Source organism: Podarcis erhardii, assembly GCF_964252035.2.
Source record: "Podarcis erhardii genome assembly, chromosome: 1".
NCBI classification, from domain to species: Eukaryota; Metazoa; Chordata; class Lepidosauria; order Squamata; family Lacertidae; genus Podarcis; species Podarcis erhardii.
In genome coordinates this window covers 32,019,420-32,038,017 of record NC_138497.1, presented here as the reverse complement: position 1 = coordinate 32,038,017, position 18,598 = coordinate 32,019,420, and the positions used below count along the sequence as shown (strand labels likewise).

The 18,598-nt window shown below is 44.1% G+C and overlaps 1 protein-coding gene across 1 annotated transcript in view; it reads right to left on the bottom strand.

Moving 5' to 3' along the window:
* The window catches only part of LTBP2 (latent transforming growth factor beta binding protein 2), a 142,156-nt gene that overhangs the window by 94,573 nt on the left and 28,985 nt on the right, over nt 1–18,598 (bottom strand). The window contains exon 3 of the mRNA XM_081857916.1: nt 11,198–11,441. Within this exon, the coding sequence (XP_081714042.1) occupies nt 11,198–11,441 (244 nt within the window). The remainder of the gene's footprint in view (nt 1–11,197; nt 11,442–18,598) is intronic.

Genomic DNA, 18,598 nt, shown 5'->3' with positions numbered 1-18,598 from the left:
CCAAATTAAGCATTCTGCACGCAGCACTCTGTTGTGACTGAGCATGTGATAGCATCCAACTTCATTCACATACAGCAGGGATGTCATCCTCTGAATGTTGTTGGACTCTAATCCCTTCCAGGTAGCATGGCCAATGGTCACAGGTGATGGTATTTGCAGTCCAACCACATCTAGAAGGCCACAGGTTCCCCAACTCATGCAGGCTTGGACATCAAGATCCATGCATTCACAATCAGCTAGATCCACCTCAGAATGGAAAAATGTGGAGAGAAAAACACCACTTTGTAGAAAATTCAACAATAGAAACTGCAACCTCATATCGTAGCAGTATTCTAGAACCGTTCTTCACATTACACAGAATAAAATAGCAGAATTCTAATCTCAGCTGCACCACTTAACACTGTGGGAGACCATATTACCACATTAACATTTTCTAGTCTTCACTGATGTAGTAAACTAGCACACCAGGGAGAGGGTTATACTAAACTTTTCATATGATCATCTACAACTTGCAGGGAAACAAAAACAGATCTGCAGTGCTAGAATTCTGGATCGTACCACTTCAATCTACCATCTCATCCTGCATAATGAAGAAAATGGCTCTGACTCAAAATGTCAGTGGACACTGTGAAATATAGATGATGGCACTTTAATGGAAGCTGGATTTTCATCCATGGAATTTGCTTCTACAAAAATAGAAATGAGCACAGAATTAAAAGCAGATATCATCTGCATGATTTAGCTTTCTGCCAGTAATTCCCTCCGTGCTTAATACATTCAGCACACTTAATATACAAACATCTAAGCAAAGAAATGTCTAATAAAAATAATTTAGGTTTTGTTGTAGGCTTTAAAAAGAGGATAAGAGATAGGGATGGTTTCCTGTATTTTTATCTACTTGGGAGGTGCCAAATAACTTAGCATTTAGCAACTAGCTATACAAATTTCATCAGTATCTAGAGCTCTTTCAAATGTACTCCACAGTACTGCACAAAACTCTCACACACCCAAGAGCCACCAGTTGCCCTGGGTTTTGCTGAGATCCTTAGTCTTTGCACAGATTAGCAGTTTTAAAATCATCAAGGTTGCTTTCCTCCATTGTGTTTCAAGTCCATTTCCACATTGCTGTACACCGCAATAAGGGAGCAAAAATGTCATCACCTGGTGTGCTTTGTGTGTTTGGTTTCCCCACACCAGCAACCCTCCTGAACGCTCCTTCACGAAGCTGTCATCTGCACATGTGCAATGGCTGTCTCAAATGTACACACCTCAGCTTAACTCTGTAGTGAATGTGGCTTATGTTTTCAGATTGGATGGAAGCTGGTTTGAGGGAAAACCCATCAAACAACAGTATTTCTCAAGAAGATGGGTATGAACTGTGGCTCAGCTTCAAACATCAGCAGTGGGAGCACTTTGAAGCCAGAGTAAACGGTAATCATACCATGCCTATATGATTTTTGTTGTTATGCTAACTGGATGGCTGTGGAACTAATGGACCAAAGTGTTGACCCCTCAGATGGCAGGCAGACAGCTGCCAAAGTATGTAAGGAACACCTGTAAGTACGGATGAAAGAGAAATGCAGTTCAGTACAGACTAAAAGTCAAATCTATCAAACCTGCACTTTCCCAAACAATATGTAAACCATATCTGAAATTTGTGATGCAGTTCTCCAATCAATGTTTGGTTGCCCTTCTCTTCCAGCTGTTTAAAAGAGTCAAATTTTCTTTAGTTGTAAAAAAAGATGGACAAGATACTGGGAAAACATTGGAAGGTCATGAATGGATGATGATGTCAGTTGGACGCACAAACCCCACATGTGTGTGAATGAGGCAGTATGGAAGCAGTGTTCTGAGCCAGTACCTGAACAACTGGAGTATATTTAGTGAAATATATTAATTTGTCTTTGGCCTGTAGGCTCTGGATACAGAAAATATGTTTTTAATATGCATGCATAATGCAGCCAAAGATGGTGCAAAACCATACATACTGTCTATGGATTACATGTTGATCTTTCCAGAGAATTCACCCAATAAAGAGGCTGGCAAATGATATCTCAAGTCAGTGCTGGCTACCTGTATGTCTAAGAAGCTTAGAATAGCTAGTATTTTCAGCTAGGCTACAGATGTTGAGATTTTGAATAGCACAACACCAGGGGCTCAGCTACATTAGTAAAGAAAAACCGGTTTATATGCGTTATAACACTGTGACACCATATGGCACTATGGAGTCCCACCTTTCACCAACGTGATTTCCCATAATAAAGTTTACAGCGCGTTTTCTTGAAATGCTATTTGGATTTGTCTAGATCCAGCCTAGGTCCCTGTAGTTGCATTTTCAACATAGCAGCAAACTACAGTTTGATTTCATTCAGGTCCAACCTTCATACATTAGGCCCAAAGCTTATGTAGGGGTTACGTTCTGGTGGTCTGTGCACAAAGGCAAAATCGTGTAAAGTCAGGAAGGCACATACGCCCCAGAACCGCCCCACACCCACGTGACAATCCCTACCTGAGAGCCAGTGTGGTGTAGGAGAGCCAGTGTGGTGTAGGGGTTAAGAGCGGTAGTCTTGTAATCTGGGGAACCGGGTTCACTTCCCCTCTCCTCCACATGCAGCTGCTGGGTGACCTTGGGCCAGCCACGCTTCTTTGAAGTCTCTCAGCCCCACTCACTTCACAGAGTGTTTGTTGTGGGGGAGGAAGGGAAAGGAGAATGTTAGCCGCTTTGAGACTCCTTAAAGGGAGTGAAAGGCGGGATATCAAATCCAAACTCTTCTTCTTTTTCTTCTTCTCTTCTACCTGTCCAAAGCTGCACATCAAACAAGGAAAACCTTGGGAGTCTCCATAGGGCCTTCCAGAGCCCTCATGCAACCTTCCTACAAGCTGGTAAACAAGGTGGAGAGCTTAAAAAGCTCTTTCTGTTCTAAGTTTTCCTGCAATTGAAATAGATTTTACCGTATTTTTGACCCCATAGGATGCACCGCCCCATAGGACGCACCTCGTTTTTTTGGGGGGGGTGGAAATAAAGAAAAATAATTATTTCCCCCCCAGGCGCGGGGCTGGCGTGGGGGAAGCCCGAGCTTCCCCTGACCCCAGCCCCCAGAACAGCCTGCTATCCGCAAGCCTAGGGAGCCCAGCGGGAAGTTGCGCCGGTCTCCCCAGGCTTGCGGAGGGCTGTGCGAAGCCCGGGCGCGCTCTTCAGCGCGCCCAGGCTTCGGAATGCAGGCAGAGCTGCACGAAGCCCGGGACTGCAGGCAGCTCTGCGCAGCCCTCGGGAAACCGGCGCGACTTTGCACTGGGCTCCCTAGGGCTGCGCAGAGCTGCCAGAAGCCTGGAGAGCCAGAGGGGTCAGTGCACACCAACCCCTCTCGCTCTCCAGGCTTCCCCGAAAGCCTGCATTCGCCCCATAGGACGCACACACATTTCCCCTTCATTTTTGGAGGGGAAATAGTGTGTCCTATAGGGCGAAAAACACGGTAAGTCCTCTGCATTGCTTACCATGTTCTGGGAAAGTCATGTGAGGGCCCTGGGACGCTCCCACAACCTTCCCAGAGCCCCATAAGCAAGGCAGAGGGCTTTAAAACTATTTCCATGGCAGAAAAGAGTTATGTGACCACCAAACACATATATTTACGTGCCAGGCGAAAACATTCCTATCAGGCTTTTGACTAATTAAACAATATCTGGCCTTTTAAAAAGGGGTGGGGGTATTGTTTGTTACGATGCTATGTATTTTCATGTTTTTATATTGCAAACCACACTGTGATCCTCAGATGAAGGATGGTAAGGAAATACTACTACTACTACTACTACTACTACTACTACTACTACTACTACTAATAATAATAATACAAAACCCAGCACAAAGTCCTCTACCTTGCTTTGTGGGCTCTGGAGAGTCTTGTGAAATCTCACATGGCCCCTTCTTATTGTTTCCCCCACTCTCTTACCCTATTTCTATTTATTTATTTATTTATTTATTTATTTATCAATCAACAAAGTACGCAAGTTGCGATCATGTAAGTACATAAGTTTTGGACCTACTGCAGTGTGCCAAAACTGAAGCGCAACTATTTTTATGCATTCATACATACGTATATACTTAGTCAGAAAAGTAACACGCTTTCCTCTTTTAACAATAGAAAGAGCACAAGGGAGGCTTCCCTGCATAACAATATAACAAAACAAAACAGAAAACAGATTTTGATCCTTGGCATAACCGGGAAGGAACTTTTTTGCATGTGAAAGACAAGAACACTGGAAATTCTCCAGAGAATCTGAAACATTCTATGGAGTTAGAGCAACTGCAAGCATGCTAATTTAAAATGACAATCACCAGGGGAGAATTTCTTAAAGTGGGGGTGGCCTTTGGATATGTTCTACTCTAATTAGGTTTCCCCTTATTTCCTCTAATGTGCTATTGACCCCATTCCTGCTTTGTGAACCCATTAGGGCTGTTCTGCTAAATTACATTGCGTTCTCTCCACAAACCTTTGGCATTGCAAGAATACAGGGAATAAGCCTCCTGGTGCTTCTGCCCAACTACATCCTCCCAGTTGCTCATTAGCAAAGGGATTAGAGACAATGTCTGAGCCAGTATCTCATCTCTGTCCTTGTTCACTTTATAGGCCATTTTTACAGGGGAGTCTGAAAAGCATTTTTGAGCCCCTTGCTGTATTCACATAGCATGGTCACTCCAGAGAATGCATAAGATTTTAATACCAGGAACCAAATTCAGCAGGCAATCCTCTGAAGAAGAAGAAGAAGAAGAAGAGTTTGGATTTGATATCCCGCTTTATCACTACCCGAAGGAGTCTCAAAGCGGCTAACATTCTCCTTTCCCTTCCTCCCCCACAACAAACACTCTGTGAGGTGAGTGGGGCTGAGAGACTTCAAAGAAGCATGACTAGCCCAAGGTCACCCAGCAGCTGCATGTGGAGGAGCAGGAAACCCAGTTCACCAGATTATGAGTCTACCGCTCTTAACCACTACACCACACTGGCTCTCTGGTGCCCTTTTTAACTTTGAAGGAGGAGGTGAAGTAGTGTTGATCTCTTTCTCAGGGCTTAAAGGCCATGGCTGGGTCAGGAACATTTGGAAAAAAAGCAGACCTGGTCCCATTCCATGCTCTGCCCATGGCAGCGGCCTCAGTGACAGATGGAGAAGGATGGAAGAAGAACTCTCTCCACTTCATCCTCCATCTTCAATGCTTAGTAGCAGGGTGGGGCAAGGTTAGGATCGCTTCTTCACTTGGGAAATTACTTACAGTGTTACCTCGGGTTACATACGCTTCAGGTTACATATGCTTCAGGTTGCACACTCCGTTAACCCAGAAATAATTCTTCAGGTTAAGAACTTTGCTTCAGGATAAGAAGAGAAATCGGGCTCCGGTGGGGTGCCAACAGCAGGAGGCCCCATTAGCTAAAGTGGTGCTTCAGCTTAAGAACAGTTTCAGGTTAAGAACGGTCCTCCAGAACGAATTAAGTACTTAACCCGAGGTACCACTGTATGTTCTTCATCTCTTCTTTCCCTGCCCTTTGCTTCCAATAAAATAAGACTGATAATGTAGACATGTGCAACATCAAAATCCATTTCTTTTAAAATGTATGAGTATGGTTTATTATGGATAGCATTTTCTTTTATATATTGTGCAATGGAACAATAGCTGGGCAACCAGTTTAACCAGTGCTGTTGACTCTTACCTAAGAAGACTCTTATCATACCATTTACAACAGTCTTCCTTCAGAGGTTGTTGGACTACATTTCCCATAATCCCTGAACAGTGCCCATGCCGGCTAGGGATTATGGGGAACGAGGTCCTAAAACATCAGCATTGGGGAAAGCTAAACAGAATGATTGACAGCAGTCATTCTATTAGAAACAAATGTCGCATATTACGTTGAAAAAATCACCGTGTAAGATAACATTTGGCTGCAAACAAAGCTGTGACCTTGAATTTGGTTGCCCCAGAAATCATATGGCTACTCCAAAATAAGCATTTTCAAGGCTGAAACATGGATTTGATATACACTCTTCTCATACCATATATAAGCTGTATCTGCATCCTACTAGGCACACACTTTCTAACATTTGTGTTTAAGGAAAGGTATAAAATATCAGTTTGTCTTACTGACACAAAATCTGTTTATTCTCCCCCAGGAGATGATTTGTGAAGCGCATACAAATCCCTCTCCCCAGTCAGTAAACTGTTCAAAAAGAATTATGTTTAAGAATAGTATCCAGAACAACTCTTTCAAAATACAGGACTGATGCTGTGCGCACTGTGATTTAGAAATAGTATTTTCATGCAGGAACAAAAGACATTAACACTTTTCTTGGAGAGTTCTCATATTTTAAGTTTCCAGAAGTGCTTGCCAAAGGTATTTGAAACTTTGTCAAAAGATGGGCTGAGAGTTAGGAGTTTCTCATTGTTCTAAGTAGAACTGCTATTTATATAATCTAACTTTGACTGGCATTAGGATTTTTTTTTTGCTTATTTTAGAAAAAGGAAAGGAAAAAGGAAAAACAACAACAGAGAGTATCATATGATATCCACACTCTGATGGTTGTGAGGACCAAAGAACTTCTTGGCTGCTGTATCAAGATTGTGTTTTGCTGAAATAAGAGACTAGAAAGTGGAGAATGAGCACTATTCTATATCAGAAAAAAACATGCATGGGCATAATCATGTTGACTGACCAGTTGCTTCTGGGGAAAACATTAGTGTGCACCAATGCAAATTTGGGTTCCATTCATATCGGTATTCCCAGTAAGCTCCAAAACTAAGGAAATCTCTTTTGATTTTCAAGAGTATTAGTTATTTGGTATGAAATATTCATGAGCATATGAAGGCTCATTGTTGTTGTTGCTGCTGCTGCTGCTGTTTAAAACCTGAAGTTTAAGATAATGTAATGATGATAAACAACTACAGACATTGCCACTTTCCATTTACAGAGCACCAGGATACATTTACAGTGAAGAGGCAATGCAAATGTTCAGAGCAGCAGCAAATCATGTATATATTGGGTTATTAAAACTAGCTAGCAAAGGCTTTTAAAAGCAAGGCACTGTGTGAAAATGAAGTTAATCTATCCGCTGCAGCATATGGTTGGCTCCTAACTTTCTCAAAAATGCCCAACAGAAAGTTGGCTGCCATCTCTCCTTGGCATTTGCAAGGGTTTCTATTCTCCAGCTGGTGCCAGTTATCAACAGAAGCACAGTTAAGTGTTCATCACATCAGACGGAATGATCAGAACAGACAAACCTGGTAGCACCAGTGCAAGATTTTGGGAGTGCCAATTACATGGACTGATGAGTGAAGTTTCTCTCTTAAACATGTGAGCTGCTTAAGCTAACAGCTGAAGTTTTCCAACAAAGCAGAGAGACAGCAAATGGGCACTCGCTGCTTCTTAGATGCCAGGATGTTTTGTTGAAAACCTCTCTGGAACAGATGGAGAAGATCTTTCCAGAGGCCACAATAGGACCAATAACTCAGCATAAAGATGAAAGCAAAAGCTTCTGGAACATCTTAGAGAGATACACTTGGGAAGCCTCGTCATTTGTTGATATATCACATTTGAAGGAAGAAAAAGTACTTTTCTTTGCAGAGACCTACAGTGAAGGCCACCAATGTAGCACCTTGTTTAAGGTCTCACCTCAATCCTGGCCAGTTAAGGCGGTAAGTGGTTAGGAAAGCACGCCTAAACTTACTTCACTCTCCCTTGGGAACAGAGGGTATTTCAAAGTTTGGATAGCTTGAGAGGCAGCCTAAGACTATACTGTGTCTCTTTGAAATGTTCTCCAAAACCACAGAAGCCAAATTCACTTCCACCATTATTTAACAGGATAGATGGCTGTGGTAAAGACCACCCCTGTGTGTGTGTGTGTGTGTGTGTGTGTGTGTGTGTGTGTGTGTTAAGCACAAACCAAAGCAAAATAAAGCTGTAAACCTTGAATGAGTCTCCTGATACTAGTAAGCAATTAAAACAATTTAAAAATAGTCCACACATTCATGAAAGGTACTTTCCTGCTTCCAGGGTTCTTTTTGGGGGGAGGGATGTGCTTTAAATGTATGGTGTGTACAAAGCCTGTGTATAGGAGAGCATGAGCACAATCAACACGATCAGCAACACCCAGAACCTGACAAGGCCAACACCCTCGCAGGAGGCCCACTGCCAACACTTGGAGCCTCCCAACCAGTTCATTCTTCTTGCTCTCGCTGCCTGTTCACCTGCCCTTTCCAAGCAAGTAAGCAGAACCGAGAGAAGCAAGGCTAAAATACAGTTACCTCCTGTGGTGATCACACAGGGCCCCCAGACATTTGACAGTCTATTAACCCTGTGCCACCACTGCGATAGCCTTCTTCGCTGCCACCACCCCGTTTCTCACGGGGACACACGGAGCCCAGACAGTTGTTAACATTAACAAATAATCAAGTTTATTTTTAAATGCAGGAACAAGCGTATGGTTTCAGTTTATTTTTCTCCTGTCAGTTTCTTAATCTTAGTTCCTAACAATTCCAAACTGATTATTCCAACTATTTATCTGATTCAACCTAACAATTCCTCTCACTCTCTCACAATACAACTCGACCAACCCACTACCTATTCCTCCCTCTTCTTTCTCCAACTCCCAAACCTCAACTCCCAACTCCCAAACCTCAAATGACTTTCAAAACTTCCCACTCTAACTTTTACTCCCCCCTTGCATTCTCACTGGCCAATCACATCACACCCATTTTAACCCTTTCCTTCTGACCCATCCTAGGAGGCAAACGCCACACCTCCACACACAGTGTCCTCTCTCTCTCTCTGTCTGTAGGAAGTGGCGCCAACTAGGTTTTTGGCATTCGAAAGCCAAAATGTACAAAATGTACAATTTTGAGCCTTTCTTATTGAAATTTAAAAATAAAAATCCCCTTGTTAGTGGAGTTGTATTTCCTTGGGACAGAGCCAGCAAGTCTTAAACAGTGAAAAGCAGCTGGGGCAGTCCCAAATCCCAAGGCTCACTACTAATCACTGTGTCTGGCTGCCTGCACAGAGTATTCAATATTTGAATGTATGTTCTTTCTCTCCATCTAGCTGCCTAAGAATTAATGCCAGTCATATTGAGATATCTGAGTGCCTTTATGCCCAGTTATCCCAGATGTGTGAGGCAAATTCATCACATGGAGAAAGAGCTGGTGTGAAAATGGGATCCCATTTGTTGAAGGGTAGGTTACGTATACGTGTGTGTGTGTGTGTGTGTGTGTGTGTGTAAAGCCTGAAAGCATTCTTGTTCCACATCAGGAAGGTCACAGCCTGTGGTTTCACAAGTTTTACTCAGTGGCTCAGATTCCACCAGCCATTAAAGACTCAGGTTGCAATCCTGCACATAGGCTATTAAAATGCCACTGACTTCTATGTAATGGGATTTAAAGAATCGGACTGGAAAGGATAGCAGCCATTAATTTTGGAGGGAAAAGAAAACCATATAAAGCTGCCAAAGGTTTGGGGCATTGAGGAGGAGTCACTCAACATATTTGTACAGTTTTCTCCACAAAGAGCCACAAACCTGTTTCTGCTTCTTTTTTTCCGAATAATAGCCAACAACAAAAACAATATCTGTATTTTTGCAATTGTTACTAGCTTCTGCCTTAAGCTGCTGGATTTATGTGTTCCACTATGCCAGGGGTCAGCAACCTAAGGCCCATGGACCAGAAGCGGCTCATGGAGGCCGTTTGACCAGCCCATGAGCCGCCCCCGAACTGAGTTGCCCACTTGCGCACTGTGCTAAACCGGTGCTGCATGGTGCTGGGACTCACTTCCGTGGTGCTGAAAATCGTGTGCACGACCACGATCCGGCCCATGGAGGGAACTCCGCAGGACCGATCCAGCCCAGGCAAAATAAACCTTGCTAACCCCTGCACTATGCAATCATGGGCCATGCAGCAGAACTGCAGGATTGCAAGGCCCATGGCCTAGCAGAGTACAGCAAAAGTCCTTCATGAATATGACAGTGATGTATAATAAGGTGCCTGATTATGAGACTCTAGATTCAGATTATATGACTAAAAGATTCAGGGCACAGCTCCACAAACTGTATGCATAAATGCTAATTTATATATACATGTGCAAATTTAGTTATCTGAACAAATTATGGTGGTTGGTGGCTTGTGGTGCGCCAGCCAGGGGAGTGGGTGGAGGGGCTAACGCCCCCTGCTTGAGGTGGAGATCGGCTCCCGCCCACAACCCCTCCCCTCTTTGCAGGAGGAGAGTCTTTATCTGAACAAATTATGGTGGTTGGTGATTGTGGTCTCACCAATACTGTAATGGGCATGTACAGCAGTGTTTTAAGAAAATTAAATAAAGGAGAAAGGGCCGGTGATCTGGGGCCTAGCACAAAAGACCCTGGGCTCAGGCTGTCTTTCTCTTCCAAGTGATCCTGGGCAAAGGGGTGAAAGGAAAGATCTGCATAAGTTCAGGAAGAACCCTAGGATATAAATTATTTAAGCCAAGAATGGAGGACAGACAGCTGCCATTCCATGCCCTCCAATGGCTAAATAGGCACATTTGCTCACTGGCAGAAGAAGGGGGGTTCGGGGGGTGTGCTGTGCCCCAGGTGTGATCCCTGAGGGGGGTGACATCACCTCCCCGCTCCCCTGGGACACTCGCTCCACCCCCATAGGATGCTTGCCCTGCCCCTGGGTGCACAGCATGTGCGCCACTCCGGGTGCCTGAGCAGCTAGCTCTGCCTCTGCATTTGCTATGGAGAAACCTCTAAGCACAATACCCCTTTTGGGTTTATGTGCATCTTCACTGCCTCTTCTGCCCTTCCACATCTGCTCTCAAATAGATAAACCAAGGCCATGAAAACAAACCATGGCCTGTCACCATTATGCTTGTGGGATTCAACTGAATACTGGCAAAGTCAGGTTACACAATTAAAGTGGATTTGAAGCTTTTTGTGCAACAGGCCCGCTCTCCTTCTCACTCCTCCAAATCAAACTTTTAGTGGTAAGGAAAGGGACAGAAATGCGCTGGAAAGTATGGGATAACTACGGCTTGGATTGACGCATCTTCCCTGCAAACTTTGTGCAAACGAAATCAGGATGAATGTGAAATAAACAGGTCATCTGAAAGTGACTCATATCTTTAGCCTCTTCCACACTTCTTACCTTTAATTTACAAGGGGAGCAGTAGCTCTGGTGCATAAAACTTACCCAGTTGGTAGCTTCTGCATGGTAGGTATCTGTCTTCCTCTTAGTGGGCTTTCTCTCTCTGCATTGCCTATTCTTTTGAGAGGGGAGCGTCCTGGGGGCTGGAAGGCAGCCACAGGGCCAGGAGGATGATACTCTTGTTCTGGAACCACCTCTTCACATCGAGAGCCTCTGAAGCCTGAACGGCAAATACAAAGCTGGGGACGGCTGCAGGATCCTTTGTTCTGGCATGGAGGGTCACATACAGCTGAGGCAACAAAGAAGAGAATGAACAGATGGAGGCAATCCTAGCTTGCAATAAACTATGTGTTCCCCAGAAGAACCTCTTACCCTGTCTCACTGCACCCATGGAGATAGGTAACAGACTTTCTCTTTCAGGATGAACCTGGCTGGTTCCTGCCTTTTCAATATAAAGATAAATATAAACGTAAAAACAAAACAAATTCCTTCCAGTAGCACCTTAAAGACCAACTAAGTCAGTTCTTGGTATGAGCTTTCGTGTGCATGCACACTTCTTCAGATACCTGATGCATGCACACGAAAGCTCATACCAAGAACTGACTTAGTTGGTCTTTAAGGTGCTACTGGAAGGAATTTGTTTTGTTTTGACTATGGCAGACCAACACGGCTACCTATCTGTAACTATAAACGTAAAGGTAAAGGTACCCCTGACCATTAGGTCCAGTCACAGACGACTCTGGGGTTGCGGCGCTCATCTCACTTTACTGGCCGAGGGAGCCAGTGTTTGTCCGCAGACAGCTTCCAGGTCACGTGGCCAGCATGACTAAGCCGCTTCTGGCGAAGCAGAGCAGCACACGGAAATGCCGTTTACCTTCCCACCAGAGCGGTACCTATTTATCTACTTGCACTTTGATGTGCTTTTGAACTGCTAGGTGGGCAGGAGCTGGGACTGAACAATGGGAGCTCACCCCGTCGCAGGGATTCGAACCACCGACCTTCTGATCAGTAAGCCCTAGGTTCTGTGGTTTAGACCACAGCACCACCCGTGTATAAATATACATGCTAACAAATCAAATGCTGGTTCAATCTCATCCCTTTCCCCATACTTTTAGGGAGGATCTCCAACTTATGATTTTTTTCAAATTGCCAAATATAAGTTTGTCATTTAAATATCATTTGTTGCATTATTATTCTTTTGAAGGATAATCACATCAGTAAAATTGCATCAGGGACGACAGAATTATGAAGGTAGGTTTATAACACCACCAATTGATGTGATAACATCAACCAATTGGTACTGTGCACAACTGACTAATGCTGCAAATCCACAAAACTATTTTTTTCTAAGTTTAACCCTGTAAAGAAAATTGTTTGAACCAAATGTGGTGAGTGACCCGAGATATAAGGTTACCAGATTTATTTCAATGAATCCGGGGACGATTTGTAAATCCGGGGACTGTCCCCGGGAAATGGGGACGTCTGGTAACCTTACCCCAGAATGGAATGAGTGGCTCAAATAATATATATGTAGACACAGTCACCAAATGCTTCATAATGCTAGCAAAGCTCTGCTTGACTTTTAGTGACTCTCAAGTAAGAGCTTATATTGCTTCTTGGTTAAATTGTTTCCACAAATGTAGCATCTGAATCAGCAACACTTTGCAGCACCTTAACTGTGTCCACAATCAATTTGTTAGTCTTTAAAGGTGCCACAAGTTGTTAAAACTACTTCCTTATTCAGGAGGCCATGAATATCCCTGTTGACAAGCAAGGGAATAGTAGTGGATCGCAAGACTTGCAAACTTGCAAAGGCAAAGCTTAAGAAATAACCAGGTCCTAGGGCAGGGCCCTCCAGATGCTGTTGGAGCCCAATTCCCATCATTCCTAGTAGTCCAACAACATCTGAATGGCAAAAAGTTCCACACCAGTGTCCTGTGGCTCCTAGCCACATTCTGCAACCCCCCAAGGCACTGCTGCAGACCAACAAGCTACAAGTCCACCTGACACTCCTCCACCACTGATCCAGGACACCTGCGAGGCTGCTTTTGAGCAGAGAACAATTAGCTGGGCTCCCCTCTTTTAAAAAAGCTGACTTTTGTGCTGTTTCCTGACTGGATTATAAAACAAAATTGGCTCCTGATAGTTTAAGAAGCACGGGGCCCCCAGTGTGTAATAATTAGCGGTGCACTGCTTTTCCTCCTCAGAATTTACTGCTGAAGTTGATGTACTGTAATTAGTAGCATACATAGACCGTGGGTGGATTTGGGTGCAAAGTTAATGAACTGTGGCTTCCAATAATTGCTGAAGAATTTGAGTGTGGTGACTTCCAAATTAGCTGGTGGAAGGAGCACAAGAATCCCCCTCATTGGATAGGATAGCTTAGAAACCTCACCCCTGAAGTATATGGGAAGAAACAAAATATTTGATCATATATACCCAGGCAACATCTGTGTTTGTTTGATTTTTACCTATCAGATTTTCCACAGAAAGGGAAAACTGGATTAAATTGGGAGAAATACAAGCTGGCATTTTGATGCCAATGACACTGTGTGGGCACTGAGATTAACTTGCATGCATGAGGATCCCACAATAAACACACATGCAGAAACTGGAAGCTGCAATCAGGTTTCCCTGTCCACAGGTGGATAAAGAAGGTATGAAAAAGTGTTGAGGGAACAATTAAAACACCACTGCAGACAAGAAAGGGGAGCTTCCAAGCATAATGATTTTATAGAGACACAGTTCCTGGTTTTTCAATTCTTCTTTGGTGATCACTCATAGCCAAATAAAATCTTCTGTTATGTACTGAGTTGAATAGGATCCAGAATGCAGCAGTCTGATTGGTCCATGGAGCCACCCAATCGAGCTCCAGGTAGAAGTGAATCTGCAACCTGATTGGCCTACAGGAGAATCCCAGAATTAGCCAATCATGTGGGGCCCATTGTGTAAATAATGTATATAAAGCAGACATTTTGGGGGAACTGGCATTCCTCACTACAATGAGCTGAATAAAGAGCATGAAATGCACACTCGACTCCGAGTATATTTCATCTTCCATGAATGCGGTCTTAACAGTGTGTTAGTAAGTGGCTGTGGAGGTCAATTCTGGTTTTTCAATATGTAAATAGGGGACAGAAAACCTCCAGCCACCAGCAAACCAGCAGACATCCTGGAAGGACATACTAAAATTGGTGGTTGTGATAGGAGCATCCAGCCATATCCTGAGGTAACTTTTATTATGTGAAGCAGGAACTTTTCTGTTTATTGTTTGTTGATTTTAATTTCTTTGTTACTGTTGGCTCATGTCATTTTCTAGATAGGAATGCATCTCAAAAAAATCAATAAAATATTCTTTTTAATAAAATAAATATCTACCTGAAATATACTTTGGTGTATTTAATGTGTGTTAGTGTCATGGAATGAGCTTAGCAGAAGTTAGGACACATACCATGTATCTTTTAAAGCTAGAGCCCATAACTTTGACTAACACTCAGATGTTGCTATATGTATATGCATGTTGACCCTCAGGAAACAGGCTAATAGTTCTTGGTCACTGTATTTCAGTTCCCACATTACAAATAATTCATAAAAAGACCAAAGAATTCTACCTCTGATGTGGTATTCATACACACACACAAACATGAGGACAGAAATGAGAGATCCAGCAAGCACTGAAAACCCCGGCAGTGTGAGAGAGAAAGAAATGTAGAGCAGAACACAGAAATTAAATTAGAACATGGAATGCAGTTTTTGAGGCACATATTCAATTTTGGGGCTAAACTCTTTCCCCTGTCTTAATGCCAAGTCCTTCAAAACCTGAGCTATTGTTTTGGGCCTGAAATACAAAATTTGCTTGGGTTGCAGCTTCATTCAAAGACTCTCAAGTTGTCCCTAGATCCAAGCAACAACTTTAGCTAAACTAAAGTGAGCCTTCTGTGACTAGGATTCACAAAGCCATTTAAAGCAGTTGGATATTCAGCTCATATTGAAAGGAATCAGATTAGACATCCTTCTCCCTTGTGTAGCTGCAGAGATTCCAGTCACTGTGCTGCCTGCAACCTAAATGGCCTAAGAAGAAAAGTGGGAGGGGTGTGCTGCTAGGGGAACGAAAGAGTATTTACACTCATAAATTATTAGCCTCTTGCTTGAAAGAAAGAGAGAATATCTTGACCTTAAGGCCCAGCTGAAATTTACCATCCCCTGTCAGGAAAGGGTTTAAAAAAAATAAAAAAGGTCTTTTGACACGACCCTTTTAATTAATCCACACAAACAACAGCCTACCACTTGAAAAGTCACCAGGAGTCCCTATGGCCAAGAGCCCAGGTCTGAAAAAGGCATTTCTTTCGTTCCCAGAAAAACATTTAATGAGAGAAAGATGCTGCCATTCCTGGCCTGGCGGGATGTTTTCAGACACTGTCTGGCAGCTCAGCATGCTCTCTACTATTCAGCTTCTGAGACAGTGAGTCAATCCTTGGCCCCGTATTCCAGAGCACAGAGTTAGTCAGCTTCTCAGGAGTAATCGCATTAACAACTGTAGAACCTGGCCTACAGTAAACATGCTGAGGCAGCCTGATCGCCACTGAACATATTGGAAGTTCCTGGTTTTCCAGCGTACCGCCATCAATATACTTAGGGTTGCATTCAACATAGCGCTGAGTAAGTAGTTCCACCAGTGAAAGGATTTCTGTTTGCACTACCAAACTTATCCCTCTTTCCTCCTCCTGTACACCCCTAAATTTGTTTTAGGGCTTTCCCCCAACCCTCTGGAACAGATTTGGGGAAAGTGCTGGGCATGGAGGGGAGTATGGTAAAGGGACCCCTGACCATTAGGTCCAGTCGTGACCGACTCTGGGGTTGCGGCGCTCATCTTGCTTTATTGGCCAAGGGAGCCGGCGTTTGTCCGCAGACAGCTTCCGGTCATGTGGCCAGCATGACTAAGCCGCTTCTGGCGAACCAGAGCAGCTCACGGAAATGATGTTTACCTTCCCACCGGAGTGGTACCTATTTATCTACTTGCACTTTGACGCGCTTCCGAACTGCTAGGTTGGCAGGAGCAGGGACCGAGCAATGGGAGCTCACCCTGTCACGGGGATTTGAACCACCGACCTTCTGATCGGGAAGTCCTAGGCTCTGTGGTTTAACCCACAGCACCACCCGCGTCCCTCATGGAGGGGAGTACTATATGTAAATAAAGCAATTATATATTGAGATACTCTAAGTCTTCAGTGCTCTCACCCAAAGAAAACTAAACCAGGTAGCACTGCCCCTAAACCTTCTAACCATTTGAGGGTATGCAATAGTTGTGGCTATTTTTCATGCCTCAAAATAACCAAAGATAGAAGTAATGCTGAGGAACAATCACATGTTCTGGAACATCCTAGGCCAGTTATCACCCAGTCGCAAACCTTCCATTCTCGAGCAAGGTGATTGAGTGGGTGGTTGCTGAACAACTCCAGGCATGTCTGGATGATGCAAACTATTTGGACCCCTTCCAGTTGGGATTCAGGCCCCATCATGGGACTGAAATGGCCTTTGTCGTGCTGGTAAATGATCTCTAGTGGGCTAGGGACAGAGGTGAAAGCTGTTTCTTTGTTGGTTCCCTCACTGCGAGAAGTGAAATTACAGGGAACCAGGCAGAGGGCCTTTTCAGTAGTCTCACCCACTCTATAGAATACCCTCCCAGCAGGTGTCAAAGAGTTAAGACATCTGAAGGCAGCCCTGTTTTGGGAAGCTTTTAATGTTTGATGTCCCTCTGTATTTTTGCTGGAAGCCATCCAGAGTGGCTGGGGTATTATTATTATTCAAGGGCAATTGTCCTTCTTAACTGAACACCTGATGATCACCACCTGGTGAGGGGAAAACACTGTGTAGTGATTCTGATACCATTTCTCATTTCTAGTTAGCTTGCAGAGAAAATATCACACCTTATGAGAGTCCCAGCTATGAGGGACTATGGTTCAAAGTTTGCACAGTGCAATTCTAGCCATGTTTACTCACAAGTAAGTCCTATTTAATTCATTGGAGCTTACTCCCAGATAAGTAGTATTAGGATTGCAATCTAAGTCTTGCTCCTGAGTTCCACTTTCTATCACTGGCTGACATTAAATACCAAAGTTGGTTCTAATAATGTATTAGATGCCCAGTGATTTTTAAACATACATCTAGCTGAGGAATATACTGTTTTAACATTTTCATTTTCCTTCCCTTGAACAGTGGGACTTTCTGAGCAGTCTTTGTCAAGGCCAGTTCATTTTCATAATAACTTCTTTATTTAGAAACATACAGATTCAGTAAGCAGCGCTAGATTCACAAAAATCCAGCCCTCTCTCCATAAAACCATCTCCCTTCCATCCCATACCTCTTAGGACAGGGGGTAGCCAATGTGGCACCCTCTAGATCTTGCTAAATCAGAACAATAATCCTTGACTGTTGCCAATGCTGGCTGGGACTGATGGGAGTTGTAATCTTAACTTCATCTAGAGGGCACATTGGCTATCCCTGTTTTAGCGACTCTGTCAGAACCACACCACCGCTTCTTGCTCTTCTTCTTGCCCCTGTTCCTCACACTCAGTCCAGACAACTCAGCACCACCATGTTCAGACTTCTCTACAGCAAGAACCTACAAGACAGTTCAGTGGTTGGTTACAGCACCTTGGAAAGCTCCAAATGTACAACTAACTGCAACAAATGGCTCATCCAGACTTGCTTTTGTGCTGCGCTTTCCAGACACAGGTCTGCACTTTAAAGCTCCGTGCCTGGGGGTTGTTTTTTGTCCCAACACTTTCTCCACATCTTACCACTGAATCAAAGCAAATGGCAATCTGGAGAAAACCCAGTTGCTATTTGCTCTAGTTCAGCAGTAAAGCGTCAGGACAAAAAACAACGATCGGTCACAGAGGTTTAAAGCCTTGTCCTGTGCCTAGAAACATGGAACAAAAGAAGTCTGGATGAGCTCAAAGGTCACATTCACACTGTAAGACATCCTGCCTAGTTTTTGGTTGACAAGCTAGAATGTGTGTAGAGGAGGGTGACCAAGATGATCAAAGGTCTGGAAACCAAGTCTTACGAGGAATGGTTGAAGGAATTGTGTATGTTTAGCCTGGTAAAGAGGAGACTGAGAGGAGATATGATAGCCACCTTCAAATATCTAAAGGGCTGGAGACTTCCGGAGGCGGCGCGAACAGCAATGGCAGTCCTCTTCCTTTAGCGAGGGGGAAGCTCCGCGGAAAACGGGTCGTCCGCTACGGCGAAGCGGAGACCCGCATCAGAAACCCACAGGCAGCAAGAGCCTGTGGTCCTGGGACTCGGCGGGCGCCAGAAGCGGCTCCCGAAATGAAGAAGGAACCCCGCAAGGGGCTCCGGAATGTGGAGGGGGTATCGCGGCGCTGTGAGTCGATCGCTACTCCAGCGGAGTGAAGCCGCACAGCCGCTGTCGGTGAGCGC